At 31.7% G+C, this 23,222-nt stretch overlaps 1 protein-coding gene across 1 annotated transcript in view; it reads right to left on the bottom strand.

Moving 5' to 3' along the window:
* Positions 1–12,375: 12,375 nt before the first annotated feature.
* The window catches only part of LOC145241291 (regulator of G-protein signaling 7-like), a gene marked incomplete in the record, with an annotated part of 531,541 nt that continues 520,694 nt past the window's right edge, over positions 12,376–23,222 (bottom strand). The window contains 1 exon segment of the mRNA XM_080104037.1: positions 12,376–12,732. Coding sequence (XP_079960163.1) covers positions 12,552–12,732 — 181 coding nt within the window.

Raw genomic sequence — 23,222 nt, 5'->3', positions numbered from 1 at the left:
GCCTATTATTCATATTTATAGGCATAGTATCTAATCAATTTTGATAATTTTTTAAAATTGACAAAACAATTAACTTTGAGATATCCAAAATTGGTACAAGTTTGTAAAAAAAAAAAAAGACCATTTTTTAGTGAAAACTCAGCAATTAAATATGGAATTTTGACAGAAAATAAAAAATATCAGAAAGACAGAAAATATTTGTACAAATTAACATTACAAAATTTATTTTATTGCTAGTGTTTTTATAATAAAAAACCCAAAAAAACTATGCATACGAATTAAACAATTCTAATAAAACTAAAAAAGACAAAACAACTAAAAATATTACTTCTAAATAAATGTGAAATAAAATGTTAACGATAAAATAGTGAAAAAAAAATGACAACAAAAAAACAACAATTTGGTTCTATTTTTATTTAAGTGAAAAAAATTTCGAACTACACTTCGTTTTTGGGTTATATAAACGAGCGCTGAAAGCTGCGAACGCTTTTGTTTAAATATTTAAATGTAATTATAAATAGATTAGCTTCATTTAAAAGAATTTTTGGTTTTTATTTAGAACTCTGCCTAATTTTTAATACAGAAAAATCTTTTATATGTGTACCAGTCATGGAACAAAAATGTCATATTCCAAAAATCATATAAATTGACCATGTAGTTGTATTTTTATAAATAAAATCATTTTTAAACAATTTAAAGCGATTAATGTGAAATCATTAACATTACCAAGCTGATCTTGCAAGTTTGAATTATTGTGGACGTATCTGCCTTTGATTTGTTTTTCAAGATGGTGATGCAAGATAGTCTCTTTTTGCTTAATCATAAAATTTGATTTTTTTTTTAGTTAAAAATATGACTACTTGATTAATTTACATGATTTTTGGAATATAACATCTTCGTTCCGTGATGGGTAGATATATCTTAAAGATTTTTCTATACTTTCTGTATTTTTGTCTTTTTTTTAAAAATTAGGTTTAATTCTAAATAAGAACCGAATTTTTATCTAAAAAAGAAAAGAAAAAAGACAACATTGCTAGTATTAGCCTGACATCTGCCTCGTCTATTTTAAAAGTTATACACCAGAAAATGTAAAACGAGAAAGCGAAAAGATATCAATTCTCAACTACGGTTAGAAAATTCTTCGGAATTCAACTACCCCCCTCCTCCTCTCCGCGCTTCTCTCTTTTTTTTTTTCTTTCTTAAACTCAATTCTTCTAATTTGATATCAAGAGTAAAGAAGCATCTATTTTAAGAATTCCTTGAAACTGCACGTGAATTGCAGTAACACCTACAACCTCGAACGATGCACACAAGTTTGAAATGAGAGACAACAAACCAGACAAGATCGAATCTCTCAACTACTTCAGAAATTATTGATATTATTCGGTGAAAAACGAGACGGAATAGTTTCGATCTGTAAAACTCACTTGGATTATTTTAACGAGGAAAGAGGCGAGAAACTCTAAACCCTTACAAACTGAAATACATCTGTCTATAAAGTAGTCGCATTGTTAAACATAGATCCAGCCATTAACAACATTTAAAAAAAAAAACGAAAAAAAAAAACGATAAGCTGAATTTTTATTTAATTCACATCAAAATAGCAGCCATTTTTTTTTTTTGTTCTAAATATTTTTGTTCGAAACACTGATACTAAACTAAGAACTAATATTCTACTTGGAGAAAATATACAACCACTGCTCTGATAAAAAGAGCCGTATAATTAATATTTAGCAATGCAGAAATTTATACATTATATATATATATGTTAAAAGACGAAAGTCAACCAAATATTCAGTTAGCCATATGTGATTATAAATTTATTTCAGTGCTATAGGGAATAGGGCCTTTTCAAATGAGAAAGCTGGTAGAAGGCTTTTGCTGACTCCTTTACAAGCACACCATTATATATATGTTGTGTTGGTAAAATACGTTTTTACAATTATATTTCACTTTGCGTGTATTCCATTCCTTTTGGTTTAAAAGTTCAATATATGTTAAATATAACACACATCTAAAAGAATAACAGTATAGTTACAATCCAAGATCCAAATATTTATTTTTCATGCAAAATAGCTCCTCCAGCATGTTAAAATTTTGGTACATTTTTTACAGATCCATTTCGTTATGCAGAAACAAATGGTTATTATTATGTCAATAATGACTCTTTTCATGCATACACTCCATTTGTTTCTGCATAATGAAACGGATCTGTAAAAAAAAATGTATCGAAATCTTAATATACTGGAGGAGGTGTTTTGCATGAAAAATAAATATTTGGATCTTGGAATGTAACTAAACTGTTATTCTTTTATAGATAGATAACACGTAGCAGATATAACAGTTTTAAAGTATGGGGTTACAAAATTCTTAGGTGAAATTAGAAAGTTTATTTTTAACGAAAACAAAATGTTTCATTAAGAAACATTTTGTTTTATATAAAAAGCACATATGACTATAATCATGTTGATACCGGTTCTCATAAGATCACCAAAATTAAAAACCGTTGAACCTGCTCAGTGCTTAGATTCAGGAACACTGAATGCTGTATATAAAAAAAAAAAAAAAACTGACTATAAGTCTGCAAATACAATGAATAGTCCTGGGCAGATTGTTGTGATCTGTGCCAATCAGACACTGACTGGTTGTCACAGATCGATTTGAAATATAAATAAATTATACCGACGACTTCATTGAAGTAATAATTAAATGTTACTTAGTATTTTTACCAGCTAAAATATAATAAAAAAATCGGAATGTATTTTGAATATACAAAAAACAAACAACTCATAATAGAAACTTTACCAGATTATGTGGAGATGTTACATGTTGCGAATAATATTACTTTAATGAAAGAAAATATCTTTATATATTCTTGACAAGTTAGGATTTTAGATTTCATAACGGTCACTAAATAAATGTTGAAGTGAGTTATATATTATTATTATTATATACTTTTCCATGGTATATTTAATGTAAATAGTCACTGGAATAGTTTTGCTAACTTGATAATTAACCCTTTTTTAACAATTCGTCCTTTAATTACTGCTGGACTTGACTTGAAATAGAATAAAGGAACAAATAGAATTCCTTTCCCCATTCAAACTATTGTTACCAAAGGCAACATTGAATATTATCTATTTCTTCCTTTGTAATTTTCACAGTGTGTAAAGAATAAAATTGAAAATAACAGTATGAAACATCAAACCCTTTTTCTTTCACGGCTATCATAAAAAAAACCCTCAGAATTTCCAAAGAATGTGGATCAGATCTTATCCCTGCTACAGTAAGAAATGCTCTGCTGAGCTGGCCCCTGTTATCTTCAAATTCTATAACAAATACCTTGATGAATCTTGTTTGCTTGATAGCTGAATATTTGCCTCTGTGGCATCAGTTTTCAAGAACTCTGGCAAAAATATTATCACTCAAAATTTTTTTGAATGCTATTTATTTCTTCATAATTGTTGTAGTGATTATTGGATGAAAATGAAGCGTCAAACCCTTTTTTCATTGCTGGCAAGTAGTTCTGGTGAAAACGTGTTGCCTCTATAGTTTGAATGAGGAACGAAATGTTGGCCGGGAGTTACAGATCTCTATCAAATTTCATTATTAACCCAAATGCCTACATTTTCTTTCCTCATAGAAGTAGGTCTTTTGCATTGGCTACAAAACTTGATTGCTCTTCTCTGTATTTTTCATGGCGTTCTTATAACACTGCTTAGCCATCATATTTCAGGTGTGATTTCATTAATACATGGTTCTGGCATTAACCTAAATGCAATAGTGCTGCATTTTTTTTTAGCTTTTCTTGGATTCAGAAATGAAATTGATTTATGGCAAAAGATCAATACAAGTGAATGATTGATTTACACATTATTATACAATATTTGTTATACTTCTCTTCTGAATTCACAAAGTTATTGATTATGTTAAGGATTTAACATTTTCTGTGCATAGCAATTGGCCATACACTTTACAGGTCTGTTGGAAAAAAACACACGCTTCTCATGAAGAAGAGAATTTATAACACACGGCCAGATTATTTTGTACACTAGCATAGAATGCAGTATAGGGCTCAAACACAGACCCTGTATTGCTTCATAAACTGAAATAATAATAATTATATATGTATATATATATATATATATACACACACACACACACGCACACATTTAAATATATATACACATATCCATGCATATATGGCGGCGTTAAAAGAAGAGAATAAAATTTATTCTTTACAAGGAGACTTATCGGGATAATACAAAGCTCAACAAATTGTTTTGTAGCTTATTTTATGTCACCAAGCATCTTCTTTATTCTTCTGATAAGGAATATCATGGTCTAAAGAGTTCCCATTTACCCAACACTCCTAATTTATGCATACCCTTATTAAATAAATAAATAAATCTACATATATATATTACTGTATAGTTTTTATCAATCCATTTTTTCTCTTTATTGACTCATATATATATATATATATTATATAGCAAGCTCATGTATTGGTTTTATTTTTTCTATATACGTGCTAATTAATGTGCCATTTATAATTTACCAAATGGCAAAACAATGATATTTCTTAAAGAATATGTTTTATTGTGAATCAAAAGATTTAAGTTAAAAGATTTTGCAATAACTTCCAGCTTTGTAATTGCCATTAGAATATATATATATCATAAGTAAAAAGACACTCAAACTAGAGGATGATTATGTCTTAAGAGACGCCTCAAAAGCTGGCAGTTACCCATAAGGCATAATCTGGCCCTGTATTTGCCTTCATTTTATGGAATTTCATTTGATTTTAAACGATTAATCTTTATTTTTTTTTTTTTTTAGTTTTAGAAACTCTAAATAACAGCAGGGCTTATCAATAATGCTAAATTGTTTTGTTTTTTTTTGTCTATAATAATGGCTGAGAATTGATTAAAAACAAAAAAAAACATTTAAATAATTAACTAGTCATTATAATAATGGCTGAAAATTGATTAAAACAAAAAAAAAAGCATTTAAATAATTAACTAGTCATTATAATAATGGCTGAAAATTGATTAAAAACAAAAAAAAAACATTTAAATAATTAACTAGTCATTATAATAATGGCTGAAAATTGATTAAAAACAAAAAAAAAGCATTTAAATAATTAACTAGTCATTATAATAATGGCTGAAAATTGATTAAAACAAAAAAAAAACATTTAAATAATTAACTAGTCATTATAATAATGGCTGAAAATTGATTAAAAACAAAAAAAAGCATTTAAATAATTAACTAGTCATTATAATAATGGCTGAAAATTGATTAAAAACAAAAAAATATTTAAATAATTAACTAGCCATTATAATAATGGCTGAAAATTGATTACAAACAAAAAAAAAAACATTTAAATAATTAACTAGTCATTACGTATTCTCACTTCCCCCGAGATAATCGTTCCTAATCAGTAAATCAGAAAAATGTTTTCCTAATGTGCGGTTGGAAAAGATTAAAAATGTAAAGAGTTTTCATATTCAAACAATTATCAAAATCATTTATGTTTTGTTCTTAAGTCAAAACAATAACAAGCTTTAAAATCTGAACCCAAATAACTTACATTTGAATGTGACTATTTGAATGTGACTATTTGAATGTGACTATTTGAATGTGACTATTTGAATGTGACCATTTGAATGTGACTATTTGAATGTGACTATTTGAATGTGACTATTTGAATGTGACTATTTGAATGTGACTATTTGAATGTGACTATTTGAATGTGACTATGCAAGTTTTGAACTTTTTAGATGAGGGCTGATTTTACTTGTATTGATTGGACTATTATTCTCATCTTGAGTGTTATTTGTGCAAAATGTGATTGTTATTTGGAAAAGAAAGGAGAAAGTTACTGGCTACGTAGATATTTTCTTATTCTTGGAGTTTTTCTCCTTTCAACAACAACCAACCTGCCTGAAGATGGTCGAAGGCCAAAGTGACAGAAACGTTGCACAAACAACACCCAAAATGAGAACAATAGTCTGATCAAGACGAGTAATACTTTGCTTATGCGGATAATTCTATTATGAGTTTTAGGAGTTTTAAACCTATTTTTGTTTTCAGATATACATTCTCTGGGCTTTACATTGCGAGTGAAACAGTCACATTTACAAGTGAGTTTTCTAAGTGGCAACTAAAAATAAAATGTTTATGTTTTGGTGATTGTGGGTTTTTTTTTGTTTTTTTACCAACAATCTTCAAAAGCTCAAAAAAATTTTTTCAACTTTTATTTGTTTTTAAAATGAGCAAAGTCAAATTATTTAAACACTAAAAACTTATGCTCTTTTTTTTTGCAACAAAGGCTATTTAAAAACATTTAAAAACATTTAAAAACATCTGAACAAATTCAGATGTTTCTACCTTCAAATCTCAGCATAAAATTCAGGGCATATTTAGAATTACACTTATTTTAAAAAAAAATAATGATGTACATACTCGTCACGGAATGAAAATGTCATATTCCAAAAATCACATGGGTTTGGCTAGTAACTTTTCTATTTAGCTAGTAAACGAAAATATTTAGTTGTTAAAGGTCAACTAAAGATAAATTTGTAAAGTCCTGATTCTTATGACTTATCACTATAAATCATTATTTACTACAGATTACATTTGTTATGGTTTTAATATTCTGTGATTGTTTATAATTCTCTATAAGTAATATAATAATCGAAATTCACAACGAAACTTTATAATCAATTAAGAGAGAAATGAAGAAGGAATTTTGCAGTTTAAAATTGTATATAACATTTGAATCAAATTTAATAACTACAATTTAAGGGAACCTGAAAGTTTCATTTTACAATGACTTCTACTCTGCGGGCAACTGAGAGCACGATCCCCTATGTGTAAACAATTTGATCAGAATAATTAATATGGTATCTATGAGCATAGGTTGGATTGATTGGTTTGCTTTGGTTGTTTAATGGCATATCAATCCTTTTTGAATCATTTTATGTTTAATTGAGTAAATTTTTAATTGAGTAAATTTTTAATTGAGTAATTTTTGATTGAGTAAATTTTTGATTGAGCAAATTTTTGGATAAATTATTTTATGCTTCAAGTTTTAAATCTTCAAATATTTATGACAAGTGGTTGGATTGATTGGTTTGCTTTGATGGCATATCAACCCTTTTGGGGTTTTTAATGTTGAATCCAGTAATTTTGGGAAAAGCATTTCATGTTGTTTATGTATTCAAATAATCATGTTTTGTTTTACGGCATATCAACCCTTTTCAGATTATTTAATACCAAATCTAGTAATTTTGGAAAAAAATTTATGCTTTAAATTCTTCAAATATTTATTCATGATGTTTGGTTTGGTTGTTTTGTAGAGGAAAAAAAAAACCGTTGTTTTTGTTTTTGGCTTTTAAGAATATGATTTGAATTTTGCAAAGGGAAAGGAAAAACAAAACAACAATGTTTGGTGCATTTTAGGTTTGAAAGCCAGTATCTTCAGACAGCCTGATCTCGTCACACTAGGGAAATGATTTTGAACAATACATTAGGTTATCACGTACTTTTCTAATTATTTAAAAATTAGAAAAAAAATATTTGTTAATAATTCAATAATAATTGATTGCTTCACATAAGCTTTCGCTACAAATGACAAGCCTATTCATCTTTTATTTAAATTATCAACTTAAATATTTGCGGCCACTAATATCAATTCTGTGATAAAAAATTCTACTATTTACAGTCTGCATCAGCAGTTCAAGCAAAAAGATAGTTGTTTTTTTATTCTGTTCAAAATTTTAAAGACATGACAAAAAATACTGTCGTAGCAAGAGATCATGTGATCCATAGAAATATTCAAGTGTCAGAAAACAATCATTTACATCCGGGTTTTCTCTTGACCGAAATTTGCTAATCATTTTATTTCAGTAAACATTTGAAAAATTATACATTGTATTCAATAAGAAAGCTTATATATATATATATATGTGTGTGTATACATATGAATAAGAATAAACATAAAAAATGTAACACATTCAAGATAAATTATTTTGTCCTTAAACAGTCTTTCAGATCAAGGAAAGAGACCATTTATGATTGAAATAATCATTTTCAAGTTTGTGTTAAATTATATTTTCTTATGTAAGATCAGTTTATTAATTTCTTTTTTTAACAATATTTTAGTTGACCAATCAAAAAAGAAAAAAAAATCTTAGGACGAGTCCAATAGCTGTCTTGTGATTTGGTTTGCTACTTTATGCAAATTGGATTTGGTAGTCGTCAAACAGGAGTGAGTCAGGAGAATTTATGCAAGACCCTAACGTTTTAAATGCTTAGCACCTGAAAGTGCGCTAGAAGAGGATGACTGGTCATCTTTGATCGGGTCAGTGTGATGAAGAGAGTATGATGTTGAAAAAGACACAAAACTCTCGAATGATCCACACATAGATATCACCGATTACACTCTCCAGCACTCCATTATAGTGCGCATGTTTCAACTTGTTTTTTTTTTTGTTTTAATATTTGCTCTGTACATTGAGGTCTCAAATCAGGAATATAACATCTGATATATATTTATATAATATATATCATTTGATATTAGACTGAATCTTTTCATTGAGATTGAACCTGTACTTAAAATCTCCAATATATATATATAATTTTTTGTGGTGTACAAAATTTATATATTGCAATTATAAAGGGAAGGCATGTTTTGATATTCATGATTAAAAGAGAAAAAATACTTTTAATCATTAATATCAAAGCATGTCTTCCATTCATAATTGCAATATATAAATTATATATATATATATATATATATATATATATATATATATAAAGCAAGGTCACCTTTTAATAGACAAAGAAGGATGACTCAACCCTTTCTAAAACTGGACAAAAGAGAGTGAAATAGAAGTCAGAAGAATCTTTGCTTGATAAAAGCTTGGCCATTGATTAGTGAAAACAGGGACAAGAATAACAAAGAATCTGATTGGTTAACAAACTTAACACCACGTTTTTATTTAAAACCATGGGGTAACATCTGACGAATCCTCACAAGGAAAGGAAAATTCTGTGTAGCCTAACTGACTATACATATATGTGTGTGTGTGTGTGTGGAGGTTTGACTTGTTGCTTGTGGAAGGAAGAGGGGTAAATGTGTACATTTGATAAATATATTAAGGTGAGGATGGGGTTGAACACTATTGAAGTCACTTTTACTAATAACCTTTCTGTTTTTTTATTTTAATTATTTTGTTTCTTGTTTTATTCCACCTTTTTATTTTATTCATCAGCTTTCCATTTAATCAATTTTATTTAGTCTTAAACTCCTGACAAGACAACATCGTCAAAACAGATTAATCTGTGTTGGATTTTTCTGATGTTTATAGAATTTTACTTATAATAGCTCTACATACATATTGAGCACTTTTTAAAATATAGCGTTTATTAGTTATATGATTGAACCAGTTTCTTGCAAAGATTTGATTTCAATAAGTATTCGATTATTAGTAATGAAAAAAAAAAAAATCCAATGTGGGTTTAGCAAAGTTACATACAAGTGAGAAAGCCAGATACACAAGATCTTGTCTAATCTATATATTAATACGCTAATTCGCTTAAAAGGAACGTGGAATATTCCAAAATGGCTAATAAAAAAAAATGGTGTCACTGGTTAGGCCATAGCTACATTCTGATTGGATGTAAAAACAAGCCAGTGTGTGGTTGGTGCAGATCACCACCAGCACTAACCGCCACCACCCTCGCACCATCACTATCGCCACCACCACCGTCATCATCCACCACCACCACCGACGCTGCAATCTCCACCACCACTTCATCTCTACTGCAACTGCCGCCACCGCCACCACTTTTATCATTTGCTTATTTGATGAGGTTTTCGACTACCATGGAGTTTCCACAGGTTCTGCTAGTAAATTTATTATTACAGAAATAAGAATAAGGTGAAAATCAACCTTTCGAAATCAAAACAGACCCAACTCAAGACAGCAGATATGTTTTTTAATTTGAGCATAACCACTTATCAAGACCCGGACGCTACTCGAGGATAAGGTTTGATGAATGTAAGGTGGTAGTGCAGTAATCATTAACGGTGTAAATTGGGTAGAATTTGATTATTTGTGGGGTCGGCTCAACAAGAACTTGTTTACATTGGACTTGAAGACAAGAACTTGCCTACACAGAGCGTTTGATCTCTTTTCTGATAAAGTTTTATAACAAAAATAAATAATAGTATTAAGATAAACGAAATTTATTATTGTAACACATATTTACCATGTATATAATCTGTGCTCCAAAAGACTTATGCAGTTTTCTCCAATATTACTTCATGTTTATTTTTCAGGCCATTGCTGGCATTGTAAATTATAAGTACGTGTGTGTGTATATATTCTTACGATTATAAGAAAATATATACTATTGAGGTATATAATCAAATATATTATATATAAGTAAAATGTAATTCGTTGTAATAAAACTGCATATGATTGGACATTTGTTTTAGAAATAACCCTAGACAAAAAAAATATCTCGTTGTCCGAGATTTGAGGAACCAAATGAAGACAATCTTAAATTTACATAAGCTTCTATAAATAAGATTTCGAATTGTAACAAATATTAAGCTCATTGAAAGTGAATTTTCACATTCAGAGCATGTATATCATTAATCATCATTCCAAAACCAAAAGATGTATTTAATTCAAACTCATAAGTTTTTATTTATCGTCTGTTTTCTCCAATTTTTTTTTTCATTCCATCTAAAAAAATTTTGGAGGAAAATACATTTATCTCTGAGGAGTTGTTTAGTGGTCTTCTGCTATTCAACAAAACACATGTAGAACCTACTTCATTAAAAAAAAACGAATAAAATTTTAGTGTGTGAATGAAACATATCTTCTGATTTTGTAATGATACCTAAAGATCATATAACAAGAAAACCAACACCTCAAAAGCGAAATAGAACCGAAACAAAGACAGCAGATCTTGGATAAACAAACGTCGCCATATCCTATATTGATTGATGGCAGACACTGAGAGACCAGTCGAGTACATTTCTGATGATTGGTGATGTCATGAAACTGCAGTAAAGTGCTAAAGCTAAGTACATTTTATAATTATTTATTACCGATACATATATACACATGCATAAAAAGATATTCCTATTGAATACAATGTCACGCTTTTCAGAATGTTACAGTAAATAATATCATAAATAAATAAGTGTGTGTGTGTGTGTGTGTGTGTGTGTAAGAGAATACAGTCTGAGGTTTTAGTTTAAAACGTTTTCATTTACATCCAAACAATTGTTTCAATTAAATCATACATTTTCTTGTTAACTATAAAACCAAGAAAAGTTCAATCAGTCTGATCAATGGGCACTTGATACATTTAAACTGCAATTTTTATTAAACATGCTTTCTTTTGCGTAAATAAAGTTTAAAACTGAAATCTCAGCATTATTATTTTAGATTATATTTTTAACTCTAGTATTTTAATTGCCATTAGGCTTTAAAACACACTTCCAGTATGATCTTTAAAAAATTTAGTATATATAAGCCTGGAAAGCGATATATATATATATATATATATATATATATATATATATATATATATACATACACACACACACACACACACACACACACACACACACACACACACACACACACACACACACTCTAAGTTTAGGTATTCAAGATTGATAACTAATGAATTTAACAAGGTTATTAAGAGTGCTCATTAAAGAGCAAGATATTTTTATTAATATAAATAAATTTACAAGGTCACAACACTGGATATGTTAATGTTTTGAACAAATGGTCAGTTAAAACTACAAGTTTTGATCAGGCGATTTAATAAATGGTTGCTTTTCACAGAAGAAACCAGTGCTCAAACCTTGATTTGATTGGTTTCTTTTGCAGAAAGCAATCATTTATTAAGCCGCCTAATGAGGATTTGTGATTTTAACCAACCATTTGTCCGAAAAATTAGCATGTCCAGTGTCGGAACCTTGTAAATTTGTTTTTCGAAATAAAGAAACATTTCTTTTATTGTTTTCATTTTTATTTATTTTCATTGTTATTTTTCTTTATTTCATTGTTATTTTTCTTCCCTTAAAACATGCAAAAATGAAACTCTTCGTCCTCATTATTTTTTGAAGGAATTAACTTTGAGTTCTTTCCAAAAATAATGATAAAAAGACCAACATGCAAAAAAAACAAAAAAACAAACAACAAATAACAAAAGTCAAAGAAGAATTTTGATTTACCCATTTTATAATTTTTTTTTTTTTTTTGGTGTTAAAGGTAAAAAAATGAAACAGCATTATTTGGTTGCAGGGACCAACAAAAAAAACAAAAACAAAACGAAAGAAGAAAATGTAAAGATATTAAAAAAAAACAGCAAAAAACAAAAAAAACAAACAGGCAGACACTATACAAATAATGCAAGCCAAGTTATAGAATTAAAAAAAAAATGATGTAAAAAGAATTCGATAAAGAGTCCACAATTCTTGGGAAGAAGACGAGGTATATGAACAATTCTAATTACTTGTACGCTGCAGTATTTTCTCCCAGTTCTTTAAGATTTCCTGTACTGTAGGAATGGCAAGGAGTCCCTGGGGTCCCAATGCCTAATTCTGAGTGATCGCTCGAGGTACTGCCTCTACGCTTCAACCGCGGGCTCGGAGTTGGTGTCCTCTTTTTGTTTGTGGTGAATGAGAAAAATCTGAAAGGAAATAAATATAAAAATTTTTAAATAAAAACAAGAAAAAAATCATAAACCACTTTTAAATGATGATTGTATTTCCAAACTTATGGCCACGTTCTCGTCTAACAGAAAATCTGGCAATTGTCGAATAAAATTAAGAAAAAACTATATGATCTAGGTACTCATGAGAGAAAAAAATATCATACACCAAAAATTATGCAAAAATGGATGGTAACGTTCAATGCTGCCAAAACTAAGCTTGTTTCCTTTAATAATTACAAGAAACATTCTTAACCACCAATAGCTATGACTAATGATACATTACCTGAAAGTACTTGATTCATACTCTTCAGCTTAACGTTCACAGGGAACATGGAATAGATACATTGAGGGCATGGCTATTGCAAGGAAGATAGGCTCTCTCTACCATGCTAGAAAGTTACTCACGCCTGAAAGTATCCTGTACTTCTACAAGGACACCATTCACCCATGTATGAAGTATTGTTGTCACATTTGGGCTGATGTATCTGCTACTAGTCTCTCACTCCTGGACAGGGTTCAAAAGAGTTGCCAACCTGACAGTTCCGAAACTGTCAACTAAGCTTTAGCCTCTATCCCATCGATTAAATGTTGCATCCGTCTGCCTTTCTTACAAGTATTTGAATGGTAGATGCTCCGACGAACTACAAGCCCTAGTACCCACTCGACATAAATACCCCCGACAAACCCGACAATCAGCAAAATCCCACCCCTACACAGTAGAGATCCCCAGATGCCAGAAAGCTTTCTACTCTAATAGTTTCTTCTCCATAACTGCTAGGCTTTGGATATCCCTTCCAGGTTCCTTCTTTCCCAACTGTACTGAAATGCAGAAGTTCAAGTGTGATGTGAACAGACATCTTGCTGCTCAACTCCCTAGTATCTTTGTAATTTATGTCTCAGATAATATCCCCTTACATCAAAGTGGTGCTATGCCTTGTTTGGGGTGAAAATGAAAAAAAAAAAAAAATCATGTAAATTGATCAATTACTTTTATTTTTTATAAAGAAAATCATTTTTAAGTGAATTTCAGTTTTTTTCAATGCCTGTCTCCCTCCATATTAAAAATGGCTTTCTAAAATCTCGATTTGTAGTTATCTCTTTGGTTTTTTCAGTCTGTTTTCAAGATGGCGTCACAAAATTGTCACTAATAGTTTAGCAACAAAATTGGATTATTTGATCAATTTATGCATTTTTTTTTGTGTCCGGCATTTTCTTTCAGTCACATATATGTACATTGTATGGATTTTTAGTTTTGTTTTTTTTAAATATAAGGAGAATTCTCGACAAGCCGCAAAATTCTTTGTGAGTGAGATGACCTTTCACATATTTATTGATTAAAATTAGACATCTACTTTTGTTAGTTATGAAATACCATAGTGTATATCCTATTAAACCTTTGCTATTCTTGCTTGTCACCGTGCACACTAGGTAATAACATTAAATGATCAGTAAAATGTTCCGATCATATTAAATCAAATTTTATTCTTAACCATAAAACCAAGGTACGTTCAATCAGTTTGAAATTTTTATTAAAACATACTTTGATTTTATGGAGTGGCATAGCAACAATTTTTGCCATCCATGATGGTTGTAAGATTCCTCTTCCCCTGGCTGGCCGTTGATAATCCATTAACCTTCAAAATTCCAGAAAATCTTCAAAGTATTTATTTTAATGGAATTACAATGAAAATTCAAATTTCTAATATTAAGTTATGAGTCCTAGACGTTCTACGTATTACAGTACTCGTATACATATACGGTCGTCATCAAAGAAAAACCAAAGATTTTTGAAAACAAAAACGTAAAAGTAAAAAAAAAAAAAAAAAAAAAAAAAAGTTAAAGTAATTTTACTGGCTATCAGTTTCAAGAAAGAGCGCTCGCAGCTGGCAATGCTAATAGCTCTGCTTTGTATAGAACAATGCTATATTATTCCACAAAACTTTGCAAGAAATCATTCTTTCATATAAAACAGGAGTATTCAGCTTAAAATATTTTCATTGGATATAAAACAGCTGAAAAATCCGTTTAAAAATAGTATTACGCACATAAAACACAAAAACATATTATAACCTTAAAAACTTATTTTGTCATAAATTTTCAGATTTTTTTTGTTAGCGTTTTATTATTTTAATTTTTTCTATTTTCTATTTTTACTCCTTCAAAATGCCACCCCCCTGGGGTAGATCGTCCCTCCCGATCTCTCTTTGCCATGCCACTGATTTTATGGTCAACAAAAAAAATATGACTTAATACGGTCATAATGAGAATTTATGAATTGAAAGAGAGGAATAACGTAAATAATTGAGAAAGAGAGAGGAGAAAGTGAAAGAGAGAGAGAGAGAAAGTGGGAAAAACAACAACATACCAATCATTATCAAGATATATATATATATATACTTGAAAATGAATTATATTTTTTCAAAAGTTGCCAACATCCTCATCGATTTTTGAGTAAATAAGATTTTTTGTAAAAACACAATTATCAACCAATATCAAAATTCAGAAATTATATATTTCCTATACATCTTTTACATTATGTATTATGTTATATATTATTTAGTTAATAATATATAACAAATATTGGGTGCTCTAGTAATCAATAATTGTGTACGTTTCTTCAGCTCTACTAAATATTAAACCAATCTCATACTACTCAACTGGCAACAGCAGGGAGATTAAGGTGGCTTAGTGGTTAATGATATGGACTGACAACCTCGGTGTTCCAAGTTCAAATGCAGTTCATTCCACAAAAATATTTTTACTTTGAGACGTTGGCAACCTTTATGTGATCTCTCCCGTAAATACCCAATGTCTTTCTAGAAAGAATTCTAACTGGAAAGATATTCGTAAAATGAATGCCAACAAGAATAATCATGTGATTCATGCAAAATGAATGGTTCTCAATATCCGCAATGATAGTACCTCAGACGTATACTCTCGATGCCCCAACGTGTTCCTCTTTGCACTGCTTTTTTCTCTTTATTCTTTCTTCTGTTGGTTTCATTAACACTCACTCTAATGCATTTGTGAACTTTGTTAGCGAATCCAGTTTGTACAACAGAAACACTTTCAATGTTGGCAATCTTCACATATATATAGCACTTTAAAAATAATACAAAAAACCCTAGGTGCCCCTTTTGCCAACTCATCAGAAATGAATCATTGGTATAACACAGAAATGCAAAAATATGAATTAAATTATCACAACAAAAGAGAAAATACTCAGGGATATTATTTCTAAGTGAAACTGGAATAGGGCCGACCACTTTCCTAGATGAGTTCATAATTAACGGATACTCTAATTTAACAGCTAAATCTGACACCCAAGATCGCCATATGTGCCTACATTAAGGATGGCTTCCCGTGTGGCAGGGATATCTCTAGAGAAGATCCTAATTTACCCTATATGTGCTTCAGGGTTGCACTTGCTAACACCACTGCATTTATATTTGCCCTCTATAGGCCCCACAACAGCAGAGTTACTATCTTTAAGAACATATCTGAGAAAATAGACCACATACTGTCTTCACATCCCTTGGCTAACATCCACATCTGTGGTGACTTCAACGTCCATAACGCGGAATGGCTGACTCATTCAAATAAGACAGATGATGAGGGGAGGTTTTGTCATGATTTTGCCATTGCTTATGACCTCACTCAGATTGTTCGTGAACGTGTGCCCGATACTACTGGTCAATATGCAAGCCTCCTAGACCTTTTTCTCTCAACTTCCCCTGAGCTATGTTCATGTTCCATTCATTCTCCTCTAGAATCCTCCGACCACTCCGTTGTATCAGTTAAGATAAAAATGAAATGTAAGAAGCCCCCAGACGTACCCCTCCACCGTACTGTATACCGATACTCTATGGCTGACTGGGATAGCTTCCGTACATTCATATCTGATTTACCTCTGCACTCCATGTTTAAAAAGGAAGTGTCCTCTATAGTATCAGATCTGACCGAATGGTTAATTGTAGGCATAGACCAATTAATACCATCTAAAAAATTCCAACAAAAACCTAACAGCCAGCCATGGTTCTCCCCAGAATGTGCTGCTGCTATCGCGCACAGAAATCAAATCCAAGGTAGCTGATCAGCGGCTTGGTTCCCACCAGTTTTGGCAAATAACAAATAGGATCCTGAACAAAAGTGTGCATTCTATCCCAACCATTATCAATGGGCCAGAGGTCATCTCGTCAGTGTCAGACAAGGCCAAACTATTTGCAAAGAACTTTGCAGCTAATTCTACCCTATGCGACGAAGGCCATCAACTCCCCATATTTCCTCCTATAACACAGAACAAGCTAGGTAACATACAAATATCCGTGCATGAGGTCACCAAGCTAATCAAGAACCTAGATTCCAGTAAAGCAACTGGCCCTAATGGCATACCAATTATAGTGTTAAAAAAGCTTCAACCAGAACTTGCTCCCATACTTACGAAACTGTTTAAGCGTTGCCTTAAGGAGAAGTGCTTTCCGACTCCCTGGAAGACCTCATCAGTTTGCCCTGTATTTAAGAATTCAGGTGATAAGTTATCTCCCTCTCAGTACAGACCAATAAGTCTCCTGTGTGTTATGAGTAAGTTGCTGGAATCCATATTAAATAGAGAAATAGTCAACCACCTCAGCAGGAATAACCTTCTTAGTGACACACAATATGGTTTCCGCTCTGCAAGATCTACCGCAGATGTGCTGACGGTTATATCCCACAGGATTAGTGATTCTCTTGACAAAGGCTTCCTTTCTAGGGCAATTGCTCTTGACATATCAAAGGCCTTCGACAAGGTATGGCATAAGGGTCTACTTCACAAGATTTCCAGCTACGGTATAACTGGAAATGTTTTCTCAATCATTAAATCATTTCTCTCCGATAGGCTCCTAAGAGTAGTGGTAGATGGACAAAAATCGGAGGCCTGCAATATAAATGCTGGAGTCCCTCAGGGGTCAATCCTAGGCCCAACTCTCTTCCTGATCTACATCAATGACCTCCCTAAACACATACTTAAATCATTCGTTGATATCTATGCTGATGACACGACCATCTACGGCAACACATCAAAGGCTGTAAATGACAAAGTTCTCTCTGATTCTCTCTCCTCTGATCTCGAGCGCGTGGTTCAGTGGGGGAAGATGTGGCTGGTTACCTTTAATGCATCCAAAACCAAACTCCTATCCTTACATCATCAATGCTCTGATCCCCATCTGGCATCAATTGTGATGGATGGCTCTCGTCTGGGTGAGGCCCTGTGTTTTGACAAGCTTCTGGGTTTGACCTTTACTCCTGATCTGAAATGGAACACGTACATCAAGTCTGTTGCCAAGGTCGCTGGAAAGATGGTGGGATCCTTCTACCGCTCCAGAAGATATCTCACTACTGATGCAATTCTTTATCTATATAAAAGCCAAGTACGTCCAAGGATGGAATACTGTTGCCATATCTGGGCAGGAGCTGCTAAAAACAGCCTATCCTGCCTTGACAGAGTACAAAATAGACTTCGTGGCTTAGTGGGGGATGCCCTTTTCTCTACCCTGCAACCTCTCTCCCACAGAAGAGACGTTGTGAGCCTATCCTTGTTTTATCGTTATTTCCATGGCAGGTGCTCGTCTGAACTCCAATCTCTGGACCCCCTCGCCAATCTTTCACGAAAAACACCCGTCTAGCTGAATCCACTGTGAAAAATTTCCCCCACTCTATATCTGTGCCTAAATCAAAACGCGGATTCCATGAACAAAGCTTCTTTCTTAGAACTGCACGCCTGTGGAACTCTGTTCCGTCTGCCTGCTTCCCACCGGACTACAACTTGGATGTCTTCAAGTCCAATGTTAACAAATTCCTGATGACCTGCCCCCTGTAGTAAACACTTCATCAAATCTCCACAATAACGTAATGTACTTGCAATAACCCTTATCCCTGAGTGGCTTCCGGACCTTGATAAGTGGTGATCACTGTGTAAAAAAAAAAAGAAGATATATGAGTAAAAAAAACAAAAAACAATGGGAATACGTGTAAAATAAAATGGTATATACAATTATATAAAATGTATGTACAAATAAGATGGAGGAGGTATGCGAATGATTAAAATTTATCCCCAAGCAAATCTAATAAATTCCTTTTGTTGACTGGGCTGACACCAAAATCTTTAAGAGTCTAAAACAGTTCATTTTATATACATTAGCACAAGCTGGATTTTCGATTAGGTGTTGACCAATGGCAGATTCCAAGGTAGAAGAGGTGCAAGAGCAACGGAGCTTGCCCAGTCCAAGTCAATTGTTAGTGCACTGCTATGTGGGTCAAACTTCTTTAAATTTGCAGACACACATTAACCAGGATATATACCGGCAGAAATTAGACTGGGCAAGCCACGTCATTCTTGCCCTTCTTCTACTTTGGAATCTGCCATTGTCCAACACCTAATCGAAAATCAAGTTGGTGTTAACGCATATAAAATAGACTGTTTTAGAATCTTACACTGGGCTGACTCTCAAAATCATTTAAAGATTTTTGAATCAGTCTCGATTATTTCACGTAGGTCTTCTCTCTGTTGACAGAAGGAATTTATTAAATTAGACTTGCTCAGGGATATATTTTGATCATTCACATACCACTTTATCTTATTTGTACATACATTTTATATAATTGTATATTTTTTACATGAAGTGATGTTTTATGCCCCAGAATTTATTTTTCTACATAGTCACCACCATTCTCAATGCACTTTCGCCTCTTTTGATGCCGTAAAAGTCTGGAGTGTGCTTTGTCACTCACAACTCTGAAATCTACAAAACCATCTCCTAACTGTGCTGACATCAATTGCGTCAGCTTTTGTAAATTTTCAACAGGCGCCGGTGAATGTTGATCAGTTCTATTCTTTTTTTTTTTTTGCAAAGAGGACTTCAATGATATATCTCTGCTTCTGACTCACGTCCATAGCAGGGGTTGTTTGCTTAGAGTCTCACACCTTCAATATCTGCAACAGATGAAACTTTCAGGTTATGAATGTACAAGTTCAGTCATCATAAGAATGCAAGTTGCAATCCTCTTCGATCCATTCAGGCGGAATAAAAATGGGAGGCATTACTTTTGGAACACCCTTATACAATTAGATTATATGATCTTTTTTTTTAAAAGGTAATAAGACAAGCTGCTAAATATCGAGATATTGATAATAAAATTGTTATATAATAATTCTCTTTTTTTTTCTTTGAATTGAAAAAAAACAAATGTTTAGTGTTTTTTACAAAAGGACAAAAGTTAATTATTTTTTATAAAAATAAGCAAATAATTTTTATTGAATTGTACTGAATCTTTGATATTCTTTACAATAGAAAAAAATGTGCATTATTTATTTAAAAAAAAAAAAAAAAGGCAAATATTTGTTGAAATACACTGGATTTTCAAAGTGTTTGTGTCTAAATCGAGCGATGTATTTCGTTCTCCCCCCATCCCCGCCAAAAAATCTACAAGAACTGTGACACCAGGGTCGGAAAGTGGGATTGAGAAATCAAGGAGAGACACTCTGATCTGCAAAAAGTGTGTGAGTGCAGCATTCCTCGGTAAAGGCGCCTCAGGCGAATAACAATAACCTAACCCCTTCTCAGAGCCTGGGAGGATGGACAACATCCTAGAACTGCACATAATAAGCATTACATTGCAACCAACAGGGACCAGGTCATCACAAGAATAGTTTAATCTCTGTTGATTTTGGGGGCCCCAGGATAACAATTCCTAGCCGGGGATGAGGGGGGGGGTAGCTACATTAAAATATGGATAAGGAAAAAATTGTTTGTTTTTTATTCACTGTAAACAATCAAAAATTTTCTACATTATTTTTATTTTTTTCTAATTTTCTGCTGAGTCATCTGAAAAGTTCTAAGAGTTGCGTGTTTAAATACTTTATTTAACTGCTGTGATGCTGGTACGATTGAGATGTTTGCATCCCAAAAAGCTTTTACATTCATCAGCCATCATCAAGTGACATTTATAACACAAAATTCGTTTGTTCTAAAAAAAATTAAAACTGCAGAAACAGGTAAAACTATGTTTATAAGTGTATTTCAAATGTATTGGATATGAATTGATGGTTCAAAGATAGTTTAAAAAAAAAAATGTTTTTTTTTAAAATAAGAATGAGTGAATTTTAGCTTCGCATCAGATCACAACTCATTTTTGAGTCGAAGTTTGATTTGGTTCTTTTGTTTTACAGCATATCAACCCTTTTTAGGTTATTTAATGCCGAATCCGGTGAAAAAAAATGTTATGCTTCAAGTTGTTTATATCTTCACATATCTATTCATGGTGTTTAGTTTGGTGGTTGCAGAGAGATATTGTTTTTGACTTTGCAGAACATGATTGAGTTTTGCAAAGGAAAAAGTAAAAAAAAAAAAGAAAGAAATAATAGCATCAATGTTTGATGTATTTAAGTTAGAAAGCCGATATCTTGAGACAGTCTGATCTGATAGCACCAGATCGGACGAAGGTTGGTTGGTTGTATTTGTTTTACGGCATATCAACCTTTTTCAGGTTATTTAATGCCGAATCTAGTTATTTTGAGGAACGATTTTTAATGGAGTATATATATTTTTTTAAAGTTAGATTCTATTTAAGCCATAGTTGGGACCCTAACAGGTACTACTACTCCGGGTCAGAGTGGACCTGGGAGCAATGGCAATTAAAGGGTGGCTCCACACTCCCCAAGGCCCGTAAGGTGGGGCCTCACCATCGGATATAGTTTTAGGTCATATCCAGGACCAGATCGAACGAAGGAACCAAAAAACAAACGTTACTTTAAAAAATGTGACCTTACATGAATATGGCCTAAATATTCAGCCTATTCGGAGCAACGATAATGACACGTTAGCTCAAGTATAAGGACCTTATCCAAGCTGTTCACATGTAAATTTATTTCTAGAAACAGGTAAAATGTGTTAATGTATAATAGAGAAAACAAATTCAACATTTAAAAAAATCTGACAATTTAAAAAAGAAAAACAATGAATCAGAAAGAAAATTTAATTTCAGTCATTTTTTTAACATTTTTTTACCATGATTTTTTTTTTTATTCCTTTGTTTCAATAACAGCTCAAGAAAAAACCATATACAATAATTATACCTTTGCCCAATCATTTACTCAAGTTGCATGGTTGCCAGACCCGTTATAGGTTTTAACTTGAGGCTCTGCTGCAAAGGCAGCCACATCACAATGATAGCAGACCATATTTTTTCAAAGACTGTTCTGTTTAGGGAACTAGTACCTGGCAGTTAGAGAGGAGGAAGGAACTTATTAACACTAGGATCCTTTAAAAAGGGCCTCGTCTGTAGAATTAACTATTATTAATAGGAACCTCTAACGTGTAGATTCTTGAAAACTTTTAAAAGATACAGTGAAACTTTTCTTTACAAAATTGTGCATGATGAAATGTTGAAAAAAAAAAATGGCATAAATAATTAAAAGAACATGTCCACAAAATGATATGAATAATTCAAATTAATTATACAAAAGAATGTACTTGAATAAGTTAAGAAATAATGTTGGAATAAGTTTAGTTAATTCGTTTTAATTTACTGGTTAAACCAAAAAAGAAAAACTTAATACAATGTCAGATTAAGTTGAGTAAATTTGCTTTGACTAATTTATTGGTTAAACCCCTCTCCACCCAAAAAAACAAACTTGATACAATGTCAGAATAACCTGAATCAATTTGTTTTAACTAATTTATTGGTCAAAGCAAAAAAAAAAAAAAAACTTGAAACAATGTCAATAAGTTGAGCCAATTTGTTTTGACTAATTTATTGGTTAAAAGCAAAAAAAAAAAAAAAAATTGATAGAATGTCAGAATAAGTTGATAACAAAACACTCGAATTAAACAATTTTTGAGAAAAACAAAAAATATACAAATGAAAAAAACAAAATAAAAAAAAAACCAAACGTATTAAATGTTGTGTATAACACATATACTTAAATAAACTAATATAGATACACACACAAAGACACAGGACCCATATGTACGCACTATTACATACAGAGGAAAGATAATTATAAGTGAATGCGTGTTTGTATAAATACATTTTCATTAATACTACACACATATGTTTGTGTGTGCATGCACAACTTACATGTGCACACGAGTGACTGCACAAACATGGTTATATGCACACACACACAGGTACATATTTATCTATACATGCATAGACTATTTGGAGATTGTACAAAGTTGTTTTTCTGTACATTGAGGGGGTGAGTGTTAGGGTTAACTCTGTACATTAAAGGTGGATGGGTGAAATATTACAAACGTTATTCAAATACAGCTTTTTTTTTTTCCATGTACACTCTACATGTTAGTATTTATCTGCTACTCGCAGAAAAAGGAAAATTATAATTCTTATCATATTAAATAAGATTGAATGTTTAAAAATAAGATGTTTCTGTATCGTTATGTACATATGAAATGTTTCCACCTTTAATT

Source organism: Euprymna scolopes, chromosome 20, assembly GCF_053919585.1.
Source record: "Euprymna scolopes isolate OS-2025 chromosome 20, ASM5391958v1, whole genome shotgun sequence".
NCBI classification, from domain to species: domain Eukaryota; kingdom Metazoa; phylum Mollusca; class Cephalopoda; order Sepiida; family Sepiolidae; genus Euprymna; species Euprymna scolopes.
Note: the sequence above shows the minus strand (reverse complement) of the source record. Positions and strands in the feature narration are given on the sequence as shown.